Source organism: Halichoerus grypus, chromosome 14 (genome assembly GCF_964656455.1).
Source record: "Halichoerus grypus chromosome 14, mHalGry1.hap1.1, whole genome shotgun sequence".
In the NCBI taxonomy this organism is placed as follows: Eukaryota; Metazoa; Chordata; class Mammalia; order Carnivora; family Phocidae; genus Halichoerus; species Halichoerus grypus.
This window is the reverse complement of record NC_135725.1, coordinates 61,391,586-61,411,816: the sequence shown is the minus strand read 5'-3', so window position 1 is coordinate 61,411,816 and position 20,231 is coordinate 61,391,586. Positions and strand designations below refer to the sequence as shown.

Here is a 20,231-nt window from a genome sequence, read left to right as displayed (position 1 = left end):
ACTGTCCTCTATGAACAAAAGGGGGTTAATAGTTAATAATACCTGCCCTGCCCCCCTTACACGATTCCTGCATTTCAGATGAGATCATGGATGCATTCCATGTATCGGGATGGGGCTGATCGGGGTTGCCGAGTCAGGAGGAGCGGAATAGGCGTCTTCTGCCCTCGCGGAGCTGATGCTTGAGTGCTGTAGAGACTGGCTGATGTTTTGTGATTGTCATGGCTGTCACTGGGCTCACATTTGCATACCATTTTACACGCTCATTCATTCATTCAACAGTCAGTCATTTATCACCACATAAAGTACTTGCACTGTGCCAAGCTCTGAGCTGGAACACTGGGGAAGCAGAAATAAATCAGCCATAAATTGTCTTCAAGGAGCTGTCAGTCCCGTCAGAGACAAGGATGTAGCAGACAATTCCATTTAGAACACACTACGGCTGGGGCTCTGACGTCCGTCTGGGGGCTGGGGGAGCACAGGTAAGGCGACGAGGAGCTTTGCTTTAAAGGATGATCACAAGTCCGCCATGTTAGGAAGGGAGAGAACAGCATTTCAGGCAGAAGGAACAGCAGGGCCAAAGACAGGGAGCCATGAAGGCACGTGGGCTTGCACCATGGCCAGAAGGTAAGGAGAATTTGCGGGAGTGCCAAGAGATGGTTTTGGAGAAGTAGCTTGGGGCTGGATCTTTGATGGTCTTGGGTTCAATGCTAAGGAATCTGGTAGGAAATGGGGAGTCCCTGAAGGGAGAGGGATACAGGGTGAGAGCTACATTTCCTAAAAATCTTTTAACAGCATCATAGAAGAAGAAAAGGCGTGATGCAGAGCGGCTTTTACAAGGCTCTGACAATAGCTCAGGGAAGAGATGACAAGAACTTGGTCGGAGTCGTGACTGTGGAGATAGAAATGAATAGAAGGAATATTCAGGAAGGTAGAATTGATAGGACTCGACCAAATAAATGGGGTGGTGAAGGAAAGGGAAGTCTCTGGCTTGGTGCCTGGGTGGATGGTGTTACTAATGCTAACCAAGATGGGGGACACTGGAGGAAGAGTGGGTGATGAGCCTGAGTCAGGCCTGTTGGGTGTGAAGTGCTTTTGGGATGCCCTATTGGCTTTGTCTGATTGGCAGGAGTCACAGATGCCTGGAGCTGAGGAGAGCAGCCCGGGCCGGACACACGAATCTGGGAGTTGCGAGTTTATGGCTGGTGGCTGGAGCTCTGGGCGTGAATGGGATTGTAGGAGGGTGTGGGGTGGAAAGAGGATAGGGTTGAGAGTGGCACTGACATTTAAGAGATGAGAGGAGATGAGTCCACGAAGGAGGCTGAGTGAGGCCAAGAGGCATTGCTGTTTCCCTCAGTTCCCAGGGACATGGAGGGCGAACACCCCAGTGGCCACAACTCATCCCACAACAGAATCATCTCCAGGAAGGGCCATGGGGTCACCGCCCTAGAAGCCCCAGGGTGAGCAGTCGCTTGGCTGGGGACCCTGAGAAGATGTCCTGAGGCGGGGACACGTGGGTGCCTGGGCTTGGCCTGCCTCCACTCCTCTCATCCCCATGCACAGTAACTTCAACATTTCACATTTGTGTTTTTGTCTGAGAGAAAAACAAAAGGATGCAAGAAAAGAGAAACAAAAGAAATGCTTGAGTTTGTTTAGTTTTCAGATCGGATGAGGACCCAGCACTCCTGACATTGAAGAAAACCTCCCAGACATGTCCTAGGGTGACTCCAATGAGCTCATTCTCTCGTTATCATTAGGAGCAAAGAGAGTCGGGTCCTTTCACAATTAACTGACGGAGGAATCTTATAAAACAAAACAAAAGAGAGGAAATGGCCCCAGAATTATGCTCTCTGGTTCATGTTCTCCCACAGAAACAGGACTGTGGCTTTAAACTGATAATGGCTCTGAGCAGCCAAATAATTGATCTATTTGGTGCTCTGGCTTTAAGTGAAAAGTGAACTGCCCTCTTTAGAAATGTTGGCAGCCTGGCTGGTCCATTAGTAAGACTGAAAAATCAAAACACTGACTGGAAAAGGCCATTATGACTCCTGGACTCAGCAGGAGTCATCGATAGATGATGTCATTTCAGAAATAAGCAAGCCAAGGTCACAAGGCTCCTGGGCAGAGTCAAACTACACTTCCTGGCCCATCACCACCCTCCTTCACAGATACTGAAGCCTGCCAAGGGGACGCAGGGGTCTGAGCCAGGACTGGATTCATTTTACTTTACTTCATTTCTTTGCTTAGCCTGATTCTGGAGAAATGTGATTCCAGAGTCTGTGACGCTCAGCAGGTGGTTAAGGCAGGCCCCCGGTCCTCCCATATGCACACCCCTCTCTCTTTTCTCCTCTTCCCGTCTTCTGGGTCCTTCTCCACCTCTTCCCACAAGCCTCATCCCAGAAGCACCTGCCCTCCCCTGCCCATCCCCCCATGCCTGTCCTCAGCTCCTGCTACCTTCCCTCCCTGCTCCTTTCTCAGAGGAGCTTTCAGGAGTGGTAGGCTCTGTTCCCACGCCTTCAGCTCCCATGAGCCTGCCTCTTCCTCTCGCTAATGCTCGAAATATCATCGCAGGGACCAAGCACTTGGGGCTGAGGGCTTTCCCAGCATCATCTCACTTAATCCCCAAAGCAACCCATGTGAAATGGGTGCTGTTATTATCCCCATCGCACAGAGGAGGAAACTGAGGCTCAGACAGACAGGCTGGGTCATTGGCCCCAGTAAAGTAGTGGCGGATCCCATGCTTGAGCCCCTTAGCAAGGCCCTGGCCAAAGTCACCCATGACCACCTGCCAATCCTGGTGGCTCCCTTCCCGGTCCTCAGCCCCTCCGTCTCTCCTCAGCAGCTGCCACTGCTGACCTCTCTCCTCCCTGGGCCCCTGGGAAGCTACTTTCTCCTCCTCTTTCCCTCCTCTTCACGGGGTGGGTCCCCCTGAGTTTCATCCCCGGCACTTCACTTTTCTCATGCTAGCAAGTCTTCCAAGGGAACCTCTGAGCCCTCTTGACCCCAGGTCTACTGGGGACCGTCCTGCCCACCCCCTCATAGCTCAAGGCCACTCTAAATGGGTGGCAGAATTGGGGTTGGAGCCAGGTGACCCGACCTCCAGGTCAGTCCACCTCCTGTTACTCAGAGCTGCCACTAAATACCTACTCCCTGTTATTACATTTTTGCTGAGCTGCAGGAAGCAGCCCTGCCCTGGCCGAGGAAGAAGGTGTGAGGCCCTGATAAGGTGGGGAGGAGGCTATTTTTAGAGGACACTGGCGCTCCACTTAGGCTGGGAGCAACTCAGGGGCCAAGACGGGCAAAAACGTGAGTTTGCAAGATTGGCACATCAGAGGGAGTAAAGACACCAAGTGACAGCATTCCATGCTTTCACTCTGCCTGTTTGTTGTATGGCTCAAACTGATGGGACTCTGTTTGTCTTCATTTCCCCTTACTTCTTTATCAGTGAGGCTTTGAGGTGGGTCTAGAGAAAATATATAATAGAAAGTAAAGTTCAAACAAAAATGAAATTTCAGAATGAGGGCGCTATTGTTTGAGCAAGGGAAAGTTCTGGACAGCAGCAGATCAAAGGAGAGGGGGCACTGGTGGGGTGCTCACAGATCCCCAAGACCTGCCTGAGCGGCAGGAAGGGTCAGGAAAGAGAGGAGAAAGGCGAGTGGAGCCTGCAGGCCTCCTGGCCTGTCCAGCAGCACGTGACCTTGAGCAGGGGGTTTTGTGGCCCTTGACAAAGAAGGTAATAGCTGTCATCACTGAAAGATGAGGATTTGGGGGGGTGCTCCGTCTGAGGGCCCAGAACCCGAATTAGGGTCTGGGTCTGTGATTCCAATAGGGAAAAACTTGGGCTAGGTCATCGTGAAGAATCTGAGAGGGTGAAGGTGGAGACCACGTGCAGGGTCGGTCTAGGAGGACCGGGCTGGGCGGCTGGGGGTGGCTCCAAGGCCGCATCAGAGGCACTGTATAGATGGGGAAACTGAGGTCAGGGCGCAGCTGGACTGGAGCCTCTGGTCCTGCGCGGTTCATTGGGTCGAAAGCTGCGAGGGAGATGGCTGCTTCCCAGCAGAGGTGCCCATAATTACCGTGGGACGCTCTTCCGGGACGTACCCGGCGCAGGCTACTCCGAGGGCCCTAGGAGGTCCCAGTACAGGCCTGCGTCAGAGCGACTGCCAAAGTGTCCGGTTTCCACAACGCCCCGGGCTGTGCTCGGCTGTGCCCCCAGCGTCCCAGGCCGGAGCCGGCGAACAGGTGTGGGGGAGCGCCAGCGGTCAAGAGCGCGCCCTGCTGCTCTCACCGCCCAGACTCCTAGCTCCATCGCCCGAACCAAACCCTGCCCTTACGAACGGGGAAACTGAGGCCCAGAGAAGGGAGGGGGCTCGCCAAGGCCACCCCGTGAGTTGGCGACAGCGAGGGGGGCTTCTTGCCCGCTCTACCTCGGCACGAAATGCGCGTATCGTGGCGCTTTAAACCGCGTCATCTCCCGCAGTTTGGGAAACTTTTCCTGCCACCAATAGGCGCAGCCCGAACCTCGGTTCCTAGTCCACGGAGCACGAACGCCCCACTCCCACCCCCAAACTCCCGGCAGCCGGAGGAGGGCCACGCCTCGTGCCGCGCTCGGCCGGGCACCTGTCCCCAGCAGAGGGCCCGCCGGCTCCGAGCCCCGCGGCGCGGGAGTCGAGCGGGCGGCGGGTGGTGAGTGGCGGGGGCGGCCGCTCCTGCAGGACCCCGGCCCCGGCGCCGCTCTGCGAGAGCATGGCTCCTTCCGCCGCTTACGGACGCGGCGCCGAGGGCCAGAGACGAGGGCGCCCCGCCTGGGGCCCCGGGAGCCTAGCGGCGCGGACGCGAGCGCGGGGCTCCGGACCCCGAGACCAGGGCTCCCCAGCCCCGGAGGCAATCCGAGGCGGCGGCTATTTATAGAGGGAGCCACGCTCAGTCCCTCTTGGCGGCGGCGGCGACAGCTGAATATTTTGCCCAGATATGGCTGGGGCCCCGGCGCGGGGGCAGGGAGCCCCGCGAGCGCGAGGGGTACCCCGGGCCGGGTGGGGGGCTTACCGGGCCGTAGAGCCGCGGGGGCGGGCGCGGGCGGCGACGGGGCGAGCGCGGGCGGCAGGCGGACAGGCGCTGGCGGCGGCCGGCGGGCGGGCGAGCGGAGCGCGGGGCTGGACGAGCTCCCGGGCGGCCGCGGGCGGGCGGGCGGGCGGGCGCTGTGGGCTCCGGGGGTGGGAGCCAGGGGCGGGCCCGGCTCCGCGCTGTCACCGCGCCCCGCCCCGCCCACCGCCCTCTCCCTCCGTACCTCTCCCTCCATACCTCTCCCTCCACTCGGGGGCGCCGGGGCGCCGCGCACCATCCCCGACCGCGGTGCGACGTCCGCTGGGGGCAGCGCGGGGCAGGGGCCGGGCCGCCTCGAGGCTTGGTTCCGCGGACGAAGGGGTGTGGATAGCCCCGAGTCTGAGTCTTGGTTTCTCCAATTGTACCAGGAGGAGTTTAAGCGGCGGTAGAGTTATCTGGAAAAAGGTGGGTGGATTTTCATTCCTCCGGCGTCTGGGATGTAAGAATCGGTAGGTCTTTGGATGGAGCAAAGCCAGCCAAGCAGCTGCTGCACCTTTACTCTTTTGGCTACAGCAATCACCTGTCCCATTTTACCAGCAGCCCACCTAGGGCTGGTATGAGCCGAAGATTTAATAACGATCATTTTGTGAGCACGTAGTTCCAACAGAGTCAAATGCATTCTCTCTATACTTAGCAGGAATGGAGGGTCCAAAATACCGACTTAAAATACAACCAAAAGGTCCCACTTTCTTAAAAGGCTAATATGTTTCCCAGAACAAACCACTTAAACCCAAACAAAAACTTGGTTTAAATTTTTTAAATGGCTCATAAAAAGGAATTCGTGTGAACAAAAGGTATGGTTCTAATTATTATGGGTAAGTTTCTTGTGGGGTAGACCCTAATAATGTAACTCCTTTTAATCCTGGTGTATAGGGGCCCCTGGGTGGCTCAGGCAGTTAAGCCTCTACCTTTGGCTCAGGTCATGATCCTGGGATCCTGGGATGGAGCCCTGCTCAGTGGGGAGCCTGCTTCTCCCTCTCCCTCTGACCCTCCCCGCTCTTGTGCTCATGCTGTCTCTCAAATTAATAAATTTAAATTTAAAAAAAACCTGGTGTGTGGATTACTAATGAGAAACATTCGTTTTTGTTTTTGTAAGTCTTGTTTTCCACAAAAATGTATTCCTACGTCACAAAACCCTCACAGCTGTAAGAAAAGGGTCTTTTCAAGAGGATACGTGCCATGCATTTTTAAATAAAGCGATGATTTATTTCAGATTGTTTTTAAACCCCTTAGTTGTGGAATCAAACATTTAAGAGAAGTACATACATCCTAAGTGCGCAGGTTCAAGAATTTTTTTCACCTGAACACCTGTTGCAACCACCATTCAGTCAAGAAACAACATGGCCAGCAGCCCAGAAACCAACCGGTGTGGTCCTGGGTCACAGCTGCCTCCTAAGGTGATCGCTTCCTTGACTCCTGCTTCCCTCCGTGGTTTGCCTCCATTTGCTCAACTCTGCGTTGTGAGATTAATCCGCGTGGCTTCATGTGGCTGTAGTTTGTTTACTTTCATGGCTGTAGAGGTTTCCACTGCATGAATATACCACAGTTTTTAAAAAATCTATTTTACTATTAATGGACATTTGTTTCTAGGTTTTAGATACAGCCATGGTGCTGCTGTGAACTTCTTTACCAGTATCCTCCAGCACAAGGGCACGCATTCTTCAGTAATTGAAATTAACGAAAGTTGGACCGTCGTCTCGGTTCTGGGAGGAGGGGTGGTATCTCACTGAAATTTGAATTTCCATTTCCCATGTCCTGATGGGTTGAGCACCTTTTCATGTTTATGGGCCAGCTGGATTTCCTTTTTGTGAAATGTTTGTTCAAATTTGTTGCCATTTTGTTTCTGGATAGTCTTTTGTTCGTTGAATATATTCTATATACTAATATTCCTCCACTGTGTAATTGCCTTTACACCATCATAATAATGCCTTTGGATAAACAGGTGTTCTTCATTTTAGCATAGTCTAACATATCAATATTTGCCTTTATTGTTAGCACTTTGTCTTGTTTAGGACATCTTTCCTACTCCTAGATTATCAAGGTATTTTCCTGTGTTATCTTCCCTCCTTAGACTCTCATGTTTAGGCTTTGAATCCACTTGGAATCAACTTTGAACATGGTATGAGGCCAAGTTTCATTGTCCGTCAAATTGTCCTAGCATGATTAATTTTTCACTTACATCAACAACACAATTGCTTTATTTCGAAAAGTAATGGAAGGGCGCCTGGGTGGTTCAGTTGGTTAAGCGTCTGCCTTCGGCTCAGGTCATGATCCCAGGGTCCTGGGATCGAGTCCCACATCAGGCTCCCGGCTCAGCGGGGAGCCTGCTTCTCCCTCTGACCCTATCCCCTCTCATGCTGTTTCTCTCTCTCTGTCAAATAAATAAACAAAATCTTAAAAAAAAAAAATTAAAAAAAAAAGAAAAGTAATGGAAGCATTTCTAACGTCAATGAAATAGAAACCACCTCTTCTTTATCTGTAGGCAATTTGAGGATTTTTGTTGTTTTTTATTAGGGAGAGAAATCATTGTAAAATACATTCACACTATTTTACTTAAATGTTTATATGTCAAGATATTCTGATTTTATCATAAATGATTATTTAAATCACTGGCATAAGCATTCCTGAATTTTGAATCACTTTAATTATGTTAAATATAAATTTTAAGAAGTTAGATAATTTCAACATGTTTTACATGAAAAACATCAAACATCTGGTCTTTTTCTTTCTGCTCTCACTTCTCCTAGATTTTCTCAAACAAAAATAAGCAAATGACCTGAAGAATTTTTATCTCCAGCCTGGTCTTCTCCCCTGAGAAGACTCTACATTTCTAATAGTTTATGCATATCCTCACAGAGACCTATTGACTTAAACTCAGGATGTTTAAAATCAAAATTTTCAGTTTCCCAAATGGAGTAAGGGTCATCATCATCCTAGCCTTTCAGACTAAGATTTGGCTTCACTTTTCGACACTTCCTTTTTCCTGTCTTCTGGATCTAAAATGTCAGTACTAAAAATTCTAATTAAAAACTGCAAAAGGCCTTTAATTTTTTTCTTCATTCCCACTGCTTGCCTCTTAGTCCAGGGCCTTGCCCCTCTCATTTTTGGACCACTGCTTAGGAAGGCCTCTAACCTGTCAGTCCACCCTGCTCATCAATTAGCAAGCACATAATGGGTGCCTGATGTGTTCAAGATATCATTCTGTCTATTGTGGAAGACAGACAGGGGTGTGTTCTGGGGTCCGTGCACAGGCTCACAAGACCTGCTTGGGTATGTCTTTTCCCAACTCTATATTCAGTGATGTCACATTGTTAGCGGGAACTCAACAATGGTGGGAGTATTTACAACATGGGAATCATCAGATACTGTGAATCAAGGCTTACTCCCTGCCCATCCCCACCAGAACCAACTGTCAAACATTTATCAGTACACCATTAGAGAGATGACAAAGACCCCTCCCTCCTTCAAGGAGCTCACAATCTAGTTGGGGTGACTGGTGCACAGACAACTAGTTATACACTATTAAGCTCAGTGAAAGCTGGGCACCAGGAGAGGCATATTCAAAATGTAATAGAGTAGGAGCGGTGCCAGGGAAGGCTTCATGGTCAGCCTGGGATGTCAGGGAGGATCCTGGCAAACAAAAATGGTGGAGGGGGGAGAATGAGCAGCAGGCTGAAGAAACAGAGTAAGCATGGTTTGGAGGGGAGCAAGGCTTGCTGTAGAATATAGTCCTGGGTGCACATGCATGGGGTTCAGGAGCTAGATAAAGGTCCAGTGTGGCTGGTTAGGGAGTGGTGGGCAATGGGGTTGGGTAGGGAGACTGTGGAAGGCATGGGCTCTCTGGGCAGTGAGGTGCCACTCAAGATTTGGGGTGAGGGGCATGCTTTGAGGGTCACCTGGGCGGCTTCTCTATAGCACCACCAGCAATGCTAATGTGCTAACAGCTCAAGATAGTCCTCACGCGGCTTGGTGACCACTTGCTTTGGGATGCACCACTACACCAGGGTTAAGTCATGAAGTTCTCACAATCTAACTGTAAAGGAACCCAGCACCACAAAGAAGACATGAATAGAAAGGGAAACCCTTCGTCTTAAGATCATGAAGCTCAGAAATGATAAGGCAGTTTTTATATTGATAAACATTTTTATTCTAATATTGTAGTAATAATTCAAGTGCAATTTTCTTTGAAAAGTCAACTCGGTTAAAACAAAACTTGTTAAATATCTTTCATCAAACAGAAGCATATTGTTTTCAATCCCCACAGCAGTCAGAGCTCTGTAGCAGAGATGAGGTTTCTTTTTTTAAAGCCTACTACATTTTGTTATTGCTAAAAAATCTGAATTAGTTGTCAATATCTCAGAAGCAGTGATTAATTAACTTTTGAAAGCTCTACCAGATACTCTGACATAAAATCATGAATCCAGATATCTGTGTCTGGCAACGATGTGTCCACTAAATAGACCACTACTTTCTGGTCCCAAGGGTTAGCATTTTCTATAACTGTCTGCACCAGTGCCACCAGAGGTTTCTTCTCCACATGATTTCGAAATACCATCGAAGCCTCCTCAGACCACTGGTTGCACTTCACCCCTAGGAGAAAGACAGGGAGTACAAGGATCAGTGAGGGGTCGGATGAGCCTTTCTTTGATCTGTAATAATGGAAAACTATTCAGTCAATTCCAAAGTAGCTGAAACATACCAGGTTAGACTTGTCTAATTTAAAAAAAAAATAACAAAACAGTTGCTCAACAATCTTAAAACAGTCCAGCTTATAATAGTTTCCCTATTCTGAACGGGGTTACTTCTGTAAACCTTTACCTACAGACAGAAGTTTCATTGAGATTTATTGCTGTGTTATAAAATGAAGTTATTAATAATAACTACTGCCCATTTCCCTATATAAAGTATATGTAGATTTAAACTGATAATGGGGATAACCAAGGGGAATAAAATATCAATAATATCTGTAACATTGTATGTCAACTATACTCAACTAAAATAAAATATCAACGATCTCAATGGCATGTCTCTTATTTATAGACTTTTTTTCCTGATGAACCAGATATAATGAGGAGGAGGAGGAGGAGGAAGAGAATTCATATACTTAGAGTATACTAATTTTTCAAAATTATATACAATATCATGGCAAAAGCACTGGATTGAAAGTCTGGAGACCCAGTTACCTTTCTCAGCTCTTCTTCTATCATGTGGTATGATCTTGGGCAAATCAACTGGCTTCTCAGGCCTCAGTTTATTTATCATAAAATAAACTGGCTGGACCAGATTAATTGTAAACCCCATGTATTTCTAAATCCTTATGACTTTTAAGCTTGAGGACTCAAGTTAGAGAATTCTAAGTTAGAATTCTAAATTAGGTTTTAAAACAAAATTGAGGTAAGAATATGTGTTTTTCAAAAAATATTAGTAAACTAACATGAATTAAGTCCACATATACTAGATTGCAGAAACTATAAATGATGTCCCATAGTGAGGAAGGCCTGGGAGTTTCACACATAATTTAACAGACCTGCTATTCATGTAGTGAGTGGGCTACATTCTTTGAGAACAGGAGAAGCCTAGAGCAGCCTCCAAGCTGTTGTTTCCTGACCCGGGTAATAGCGATAGGAACGGTAGGTAACCCTCCTCGTGTGGGGGAGAAGTCAGTGAAATGGAGGGGCTGGTAGAGGCCTGGTGCACACAGTAAGTCCTGGTGACTGTTTGCCATGGTGCTGGCGATGGGGATGATGGTGCCCTGCACTTGTTCCTCAGAGAGATGCCCTCTCTGGGCAGTTGACTATCATGCTTAACAACACGTGTTGTTAGCAAAACCTGAACATTCAAAACTCAAGATAAAAAAATGTGATCATTAAATCTGGAGAAACCCTTTAGAGGTCTGAATTCAAAGCAGGTCAGTGGTAGCCATGCTCATCTGCAAGATGCCACTTTTGGTTCATACCTAACTACCATGGGCGTTTCCTCTGAAATCTAGCAGGAAGGACACAGAAAGAAACTGGAAAACACTTCAGAATAACACTATATATAGATATCGATATCTCCAATAAAAGCTGGCCAAAAATTAAAAGAAAAAATCTATATACATAATTTCTTTCATTTCCGAGATCAAATCACTTCTGCTACTGTGCTAAATGTATGGGATGAGCCAGGGTAAGGAATCAGGGTGGCACCATGTGGTCACAACCCACCATTTCCCAGCGCAACAGGACACAGAGAGCCCCAGATGGCTGGAGGTCTGCATCCCCCAGCCCTTCGGCTCCACACTCTCTGCTAATGCTGACGGACTTCTGGGTGAAGCTTCACCGAACTGTGCACGCTCCCCACCGGTGGAATGCACACGGACCAGCCGCCAGCATCTGTACTGCTGCCACAAAAAACTGACTGGACAATCTTTAATTTCATTTCATTTTATCTTATTTATTTTTTTAAAAGATTTTATTTATTTGACAGTGAGAGACACAGCGAGAGAGGGAACACAAGCAGGGGGAGTGGGAGAGGGAGAAGCAGGCTTTCCACTGAGCAGGGAGCCCGATGCGGGGCTCCATCCCAGGACCCTGAGATCATGACCTGAGCTGAAGGCAGACGCTTAACGACTGAGCCACCCAGGCGCCCCATGGACAATATTTTAAATAAGTACCTCTGTACACTACTAACTTACATCCTCAGATTTTTTTTTTTTTATTTTTTAAAGATTTATTTATTTGAGAGAGACAGGGCATGCATGCACAAGTGAGGGAGGGGCAGAAGGAGAGAATCTCAAGCAGACTCCCCGCTGAGTACGGAGCCCGAAACAGGGCTTGATCTCACAACTCATGAGATCATGACCTGAGTCGAAATCACCAGTTGGACGCTCAACTGACTGAGCCACCCATGTGCCCCAACAACCTCAGATTTTAATAATAGTCAATACGCCGTATGAATGTGGTGAAATCACATACTTGCATGCTGTTAATTGCAATGCAACTGGAGACTCACTTGGCCATAAAGATGGTCATATTCTTTTTTTTTTATTAAAGATTTTATTTATTTATTCATGAGAGACAGAGAGAAAGAGAGGCAGAGGGAGAAGCAGGCTCCCCGCGGAGCAGGGAGCCCGATGCGGGGCTCAATCCCAGGACCCTGGGATCATGACCTGAGCTGAAGGCAGACGCTTAACGACTGAGCCACCCAGGTGCCCCAAAGATGGTCATATTCTATGACCTAGGAATGTTTTCTAATTGTGGAAACCTATTATGTATTTGTATTATAATTTATACAACGTTAACACCTATTAATTGAGCAGTGTGCTCCTCCTATTGGTTACTGACGTTGTTTCGTTGTTTTTGTGTTTGTTTTGGCTAGTATACTTAGCTGCAGGTGTTTTCATAATATTACAATAAGAGTATAATGACCTAAAGGCCTAACAAAAGGGAAATACTGATTAGACAGAATCTTTTGCAGCTATTAAAAATCATTATCAAGACCATCAAACACACACTCAAAAAGTAGTTAGGACAAAAAAAAAAAAAAATGCTAAAAAAAGAAGAAAGCAGCATGGAAGACTGTCCCTGTGCTAAGATGACAGCTTTACGAATACACCCTTATGTGAGACCACGGACAGAAAGGAATACGGAAAAATAGAACGGCAGATACGGTAGGAGGGCATGACGGTGAGAGATGATTAAAAATTATTTCCAGTAGGGCCAGGAAGTTGTTTGCCAAAGGGGAAAAAAAAAAAGAAAAGAAAAGTTACATCAATAGGGCCAGTAACTGTGTGCTCCCCGAGGGCCCAGGACAAAATGACACTATACACTGTGTGGAGGCACAAGTTCGAATCCTGCAGAAATTACCTGCAAGTTGAGCTGTGACGGCTTGAAAGGGCAGCTTCCTGAACACGTCCGCCAGGGGCTGCACCTTCCTTATGTTGACGAGTTCGTGCTTGCCATAGTCCAGCTCATACACGGACACCAGCCCGTTGGTCAGGATTCCTTTTAAAAGCACCCGGTGCCACCTAGATGTACATTGGATTAAAAAGGAAGGAAAAGTACACAAAGTCAACATCAGCTTTATGGGTAACAATGTATGATAAAAAGAAAAATTAATGTAAATGATGTTTATCGAAATATGGAACTGTACTGTCATCGAGGTTTTAAAAGAAATTGCTGCTTCTTACCCCAAAGGTTACTGTTCTCTGCTTTGCCACTGGCTCATTTGATGGAGTCTGTTCACTCAACCCCTGTTTATAGGCATCGTGGAACTAGTGCAGGAGACCAAACACAGAAACCAGCAACCACCACTAAACAGACTCTAAACAGATGGAGGCTGATCGGGACAAGGCAGGGAGATCCCTCCACTCCGACAGGGAGATAGAGGTGGCCACAGGTCTGAGACAAGGGATGGACGTGTGTGGAAGATGGGCAGAGGGAGGTAAGCAGAACCTGCCAGGCTGAAGACACACATGAGAAGAAAAAGCACAGAAGATTCTACAGGGCATGGCAACTGGGAGTGGAGCAAACACCACAGGAGAGCAAGGAGGAGGAACGTGCGAAGGAAGAGGAAATAAGAGAGTGTGGGAAGAGATTACAAAACATTCTGAATGCAAAGGTGACAATTTTAGTCATGCCAAGTGAGGACACTGGAAAACAAAATAAAACAAAACACAAAGTCCAACCCATTGCCCAGAATAAAGAACCTGGACAGGATAGGAGAATATGGGGGAAGAAGAACATGGTTTCAGATCTGGAGTTCGAGGCACCAGAAAGAAATTCACATGAATGTATTTTTCTCCTCTGGGCCTACATTCATCGTCATTACAATTAGAAAAGCTTAGACTTTAAGTTAAAATATGAAGGGCCATCTTAAAGTCCTGTAGTCTTGAGGACATGATTGAAGAGTATTACTAAACTAAGGGAAGGAAGATTGTTTGTAACATCTAAAAGGTAAGCATCTATGGAGGCAGCCTCCACTCCTGCATGGTGTGAAGTGGACTCCGCCTTGGATGGCAGACCCAGCCACCCTCTGAAACAGGTTCATTAGTCATAAGCCCCAAGCCCAGGGCAACAGCAGGCCCTTCCCTGCAACACACTGTTGGGCTGGGGCTGGCCAGACTGGACTGATTCTCCAGCACCCTGGTGGAGAATGGGTCCAGGAAACATCCAGAGCTGCTATAGGGTGAACTCTAGTAAGAAAGCTACAAAGAGGCCAATTTTGGACACTAGTGATTGGGGGCTTTGGGAGAAAACTCCAGAAACCTTGAGATAAGCCCACAGTGCAGCAAGCAATAATCCATGAGTCACAGAAAGGTATTATAATAAGTATATGAACTTTGGGGACCAACAGACGTGGGCTGGAGTCCCCCCTGCGGCCATGGTCCAGCTGGGTCATCCTGGGCTCCTATTTAACCTCTCTGAGCCTCAGTTATCTCATGTGCAATATTTAATTTTAAGTCACTTGCAGAAACTGTATATATAAAGTGCCTAGCACATGACTAGGCACATCACAGGTGCTTGGCAAATGGTAGCCATCATCATCATTATTATAATTATTACTAAAATGAAGATAAGCTGTGTAAATATAAGCACGTCAGACTGTGTAAGTGCAAAAGGAGATAAAAATATTTGGTTTCTGCCTCTAGCATCGTCTTTAAATTGTACAAGGCAAATGCTGGTGGACTGTACTTTTAGTGTGTAAATAAGAGGGACGGAGCAGCAAGGGGAGAGCTAGCAGAGGACTTATGTGTCATGCTTCTCTGTAGCTTTTAATTTTCAACACTAATAGCTTAACTAAAGGCTTCTGTTTGCACTAGATTACCAGTTTCAGTACAAGGCCGCTTGTGAATCATCTGGAAAGTTTGTTAAAAACACTGATTCTGGGGTTCCACCGCCCAGAGATTCTGATTCAGGATGTCTGGGGTGAGGAAGGAGAATTTTGGCTCTTCTTAGCCAAGATGGATTTGGAAACCACTGCAATCAACAGTGTATCTGAAATTCCTAAGCCTTAATTTACCACAGTTGGGAACAGGGCTTAGTAAATAGTCCTGGGGTATAGGCAAGATAGAAACTCTTTATACTTTACACTGATTCAGTTCATGAAGTTTAAGAAAATATCGGATAATCTGTTCTCATATATAAGACATCCTTGATGATCTAGAGACAGATTAGCTGGTTAAAGTCCCAGAGCCTTGGAGCAGGACTGTTGGACCCCTGTGGGGAGGAGGTCGAGTCTGAAGCACCACACTATGGGTCTCTAGTTTAGGGGTTCTCCTGCCCCACACAACCGTTGCCCCCAAGTAGGACCTCCCCACTGCTAAGCACCATTAATCTGCCCCTCAGATAACAGTTAACATTAGTTTCATTTTAACTGTGGTTAAATTATTCTGTGACGAGTTCTGATGTAGGCAAATTGACACAAATGATGTTCCCGGGTGGAATTAAACCCATGCATGCTTACGGCTGTAAATAACGTGACATTGTAAAAATGTTTTTTTTTGAAGATGAAAAGCTTGTGACATAGAAGCTGAATAGTTTTTAAAATGAGAGCTATGATACTTTTCACTCCTAAGAGTTAAAAATTGGGGTTTTTTTCCTCTCATGAAAATAACAAAATTTTTACAAATGCCTATGCTTGATGTCTTAGGAATGAACAAAAGCATTCTATAAAAAAAAATAAAAGAAGCAGTTTGACCTTTTAAACTGAGTTCTGGGGTGTGTGTGTGTGTGTGTGTGTTGTGGGGAACAGTTCTTTGTGTGTGGCATCATCAAATAAGCTTGGTCAGTTCTCCTGAGAAAGCGGCAAAGGAGACAGGACACGGGTAGGTTGTTCCTTGGGCCAGGGCTTTTGTGACCTTGTAGGGCAGACAGTGTAGCGCTTGGGCTTCCCTGGGTTGGAACCCGCACTTACTGGAGGGCTTCAGGAAAGGAGGATGTGGATCCGAATGGGAACTGTGAGAAAACGGACTACAGTGCTCCACAAATGAGGAACTGTGGTACTCACTGTCCGAAGGCCGGAGCAGTGAACTACGCACTGTTGCACCTTATAAAAGGTGGTAAGCTCTCTAGGAGCAATGGACAACATATATCAAGAATCATGTAATCTTTAAACAAGTGATTTCTCTTCTAGGAATCTACCTCAGAAATAAATAATCTGAGATGTGAACAAAGATTTATGTTCATTGTTATTTACAATAGTGAAACATCTAGGAGAAAAAAAAGAACCTACATAAGAGAACGGTAAGTAAATTATGATTTCTCTAGATGACGGACTATTAAACATGTTTATGAAGAAATTTTATCGCATGGAAAAATGTTCCCAGGATTATGTGAAGTGAAAAAAGTAGGTATAGAATTATATATAATAATAAATACTATGCCAATTGTATGAATATATATAGAAAAGAACTAGAAGAAATAAGTAAGTAGTTTAACAAAGGTTATTATGTGTGGCTGATTTTCTTATACCTTTTTGTATTTTCTAAATTTTCTATAATAAGCATTTAGTTTTTAAAATGTAAAAGTCATTCTATTAAAAAAGTTATTTTCTCAATAAACAATATTTTGTCTAATAGAAAAGTAGAAAAAACATTTAAACCTTCATTTTAGATATAATTAGGTTTTAACAGGAATTTCATATATGGTCACTAGATTTTTAGATAAATGACATCATTTCAAATATTAAAAAAGGGCATAATTCATTAGTCTCGTTTCACATTCAAAATTTCCATTTGTGCAGTTCAAAGTCCCCCTGCAGGGATTAAGGACTCTTGGTATCGCTCTACACATTTTTCTTAGTAGAATAAAAGGCTTTGTCCAGGAACCTACTTATTTTCCACTTTTGCGGCATACACTTGGTCTTTTTCCACGGCCACGTGGCGCTCCTCAGACACACTGTAGTACAGAATCATCTCCTCCATCAGAACCTCCAGCTTGTGTATCTCCTGCCAGGGCTGGATGACAAAGTAGCCTGGGTGACAGGCCACCGGCACGTACACATCCATGTGCTCCCCCGGCTTCGACAGGTGGACAGGAGGTGGCAGCTCCTCTGTGGAGGAGGAGCTGCTGTGCTCCACCAGGGACTTCTTGATGGCATCTGCGAGGCTCTTTCTGAAATTCTCCCCAGTGCTGCCCGGAACGGGGGTGCCACCACTTCTGCTGTGGGGAGAGCTAGCTCCACTGGATACAGCACTCAAAAACACATCCTTCTGGTGCTTCCACAAGTCTGCATTTGTAATCTGCCGATTGATGCTGCGGTGAGGATCGGGGAAGTTCTTGGGGGTAAATAAATAAACATGTGCGATGCCTCTGGTTTCATCCACTTTTGTAACCTATGGAAAACACATAAGACATTTCTACAAGTCCAAGTTCACACTAAATTCCAAGGGGCAGTTATAATATTAACATTAAATATTAAAACACAGTATTTTGCACGAAACCCCAACTTGCTAAAATTTATTTTATTTAAGGTAAGATAAATTATCTATCACGGCTGTAGTAGTAAATAGGCTCATAAGTCCAAACAGTCTAGATGCCAGCAGCTGGCTTATGGAAATGAAAACCTCATTAACCTCTAAAAACTGAGGATCCCTTGTAAACCCACTAGAGGTCATTATCACTGAGATGGAGTCTACATATCATGATTAAAAGCTTTTTTTTATTAATGACATTTAAAAACACTCAAAGTAAAAAAAAAAAAAAAAAACAGTATGATGAATCCTCATGTGCTCATCTCCCAGCTTCAACAATAAAAACTAATCACAAGAATGGCAAGATGTTCCATGTGCTTTCCACCTAGGCTGGTGCACCCTCAGACTGGGAAGCAAGGGATAAAGCTTTGATATTCACCATACCCTTGGGGACCTCTGGTCCAAATGCCTTGTTTGGTCTTAATATCTGCCCTCACCCTTTCTTTGGCCCCCTCCCCAGTTTACATGGAGGAAGGGAACCTCTTATGGGAGGGAGAAAAAGAGGGAAAAAGCTACACTGAATAGGTCAAAATTACAGCTTTGCCCCTTTGCACAGGAGACCTTTGTCTACCTGGCTACTTCTTTCTGCCAGAGGGGTGAGTGTTGTACAGGAATCCTATAGACTGACAACTGGGATTGTACTGCTGTGTGTCCCAAAGGGCTGGGTGCCTGGTAATTCTTACCAGCTCCTCTGGCTTACCCTGGGAATGACAAAAATAAGATGCTTCCAGCCACATTGATCTCTTACCAAATAGGGCTGGGATTGAAAGGCAGGAACAGAGGTCTGAGATAGGGAGACAAAGCAAGCCATCTATAGTAATTTACTTAAAAATATTTCTCCTAGCAAGATGAATCTATTTAAATTAATTAGCACTTCAAGGTGGTATGAATGAATGACTGCTAATTTATTTTGACATTTATGATACAGAAGTACCATTTCAAAAATCAATCATTAAAAAACATTTTTATTGAGTACCAAATACTCTGGCTTTAAGATCTTAAACCATAGCTGAGAAAACAATATTCTTTATCATGTGGCAACTGAAGAGTATAAAATGGTAATTAAGTGTATAATTGTATAAACATAAGAAAATCCACGTGAGCTAGAATAATTTAGAGATTTTCATGAAGATATTTCTCAAAGACATTTCATTGTTAAATGCTTATATAAAATAACATTGTTTTCATTAGTTAAAACAGAGAAATATCTTACATTTCTATTCTTGGAAATAAGACCAATGTTTCTGATATAAAAGTGCAAAAGTACAGAAAAAGAAAGAGGGGCTTGTGAAATAAAACAGTTTAAGTAAACTTTTAAAGGCAGAAAACAGGATTATAAGCAAATGATTTGCTTATAAGTCATTCTACTTTAGAAAAAAAAAGAAATAGAAGACTATTTAAATGATCTTTAGAAACATTTATCAAGAGATAGATGGTCCCTCTGTTGGGAACTTAATTCTTTATCATGGAGCAAAATAGCAGAGAACTATCTCTGATACCTTATTAATAGTGGAAAAATTATATAAAGGGTTTAAAAATAATATTGGAGATACACGATAAATTCTTAAATAAAAACCAATGTAACCCATCTCTTAACTATGAAAATGTGTCAGATCTGAAAGCATCAGTTTATGGTAAGATAAGATTCCTTCACAGAGAAACAAACAAGCCCTTCCGGCTGACAGCTCCCTTTCCGAATGTCTCAAGAGAACTAACCTTAATGCTACAGTCCGAGCAATTCAAAACAGAATCTCTCAGCCAAAGCACAGCATCTGGTGTCCACATGCCAATAGACTGTGGCAGATCTGCTAAACAGCACTTGATAGCCTGGAAAGAAAACGTGAGGGAAAAGCAAACACACCATCTTAAAATAGGTACTGATAAGTAACATCAATGTTATTTTCCTATAAGTCAGATGTTGCTAAGATAGAAAGCAAGCACCAGGGATAGCTACTAAGGATGATTGAGCTCTTGGGTTGGAGTGTCTGCTATGTTCCTGGCTCTGCTTATTTTTCCTCTGCTGTCTTTACTCCTGTTACTAGCCAGGGCTCACACCAGGCACTTCGCATACTTATCCTACGATACTTCTGCATGACGGGTCAATGTTGTGACCCCATTTTACAGATGGTGAAATGGAATCAGAGAACTAACTTGCATCAGATCACAAAGTTGTGAAGACAGGTTTGGGACTTATATTTAGGTCTTCCCTCTAAGTGCAACTGAAAAAATGAAGTGTCATTTGGATGAAATGACTTTGGTTGCAAAAATCTTTTCAGAGGCTGACATGCTTCATTCAGCAGTTCCTGAGTACCTGTGGGTGCCAGACATTTGTGGTCATGTTTGGAAGGAGGTTGTAATGAGAGGTAAGGAGGGTAAGAAAAACTGAAATTCATAGATACCTAGATGCCTCATTTTCCTCAATGCCTTTTACCTCCCACCACCACTGCACAAACTTCTGTAGAATGGCTTCAGCAGGGAGTTAAAAGGTGACCTTAGGGACTCCCTTCTGTCTCATGGAAGCCTTGAATTGTTTGAGGCAATTTTGTGAAGGGAAGAAACCTACTTTCAGGATTCCTGGACTCCTTCTTTCCTCTTTGAGTCCTATTCTTCTTCGGGAGCTCCAGGTCTCTCACTATGCCCCCTGGATGAGGGATGTTTCTTGGTGGGGAGGAGGTCACTT

The 20,231-nt window shown here is 45.5% G+C and overlaps 2 protein-coding genes across 7 annotated transcripts in view; both read right to left on the bottom strand.

The window, feature by feature from the left end:
• The window catches only part of TMOD1 (tropomodulin 1), an 84,392-nt gene extending 79,211 nt beyond the window's left edge, over positions 1–5,181 (bottom strand). For both annotated transcript variants that reach the window (XM_036100535.2, XM_078061499.1), the window contains exon 1: positions 5,044–5,181. The gene's annotated coding sequence lies outside the window, so the exon portion shown is untranslated. The remainder of the gene's footprint in view (positions 1–5,043) is intronic.
• A 4,042-nt stretch (positions 5,182–9,223) lies between these two features.
• TDRD7 (tudor domain containing 7) overlaps positions 9,224–20,231 on the bottom strand; it is a 75,937-nt gene continuing 64,929 nt past the window's right edge. For all 5 annotated transcript variants that reach the window (XM_078061492.1, XM_036100520.2, XM_036100523.2 and 2 more), the window contains 4 exons: positions 19,268–19,378; positions 16,911–17,413; positions 12,945–13,105; positions 9,224–9,690 (listed from right to left, as the gene is read on the bottom strand). In XM_078061492.1, the coding sequence (XP_077917618.1) occupies positions 9,470–9,690; positions 12,945–13,105; positions 16,911–17,413; positions 19,268–19,378 (996 nt within the window). In that variant the 3' untranslated portion in view covers positions 9,224–9,469. The remainder of the gene's footprint in view (positions 9,691–12,944; positions 13,106–16,910; positions 17,414–19,267; positions 19,379–20,231) is intronic.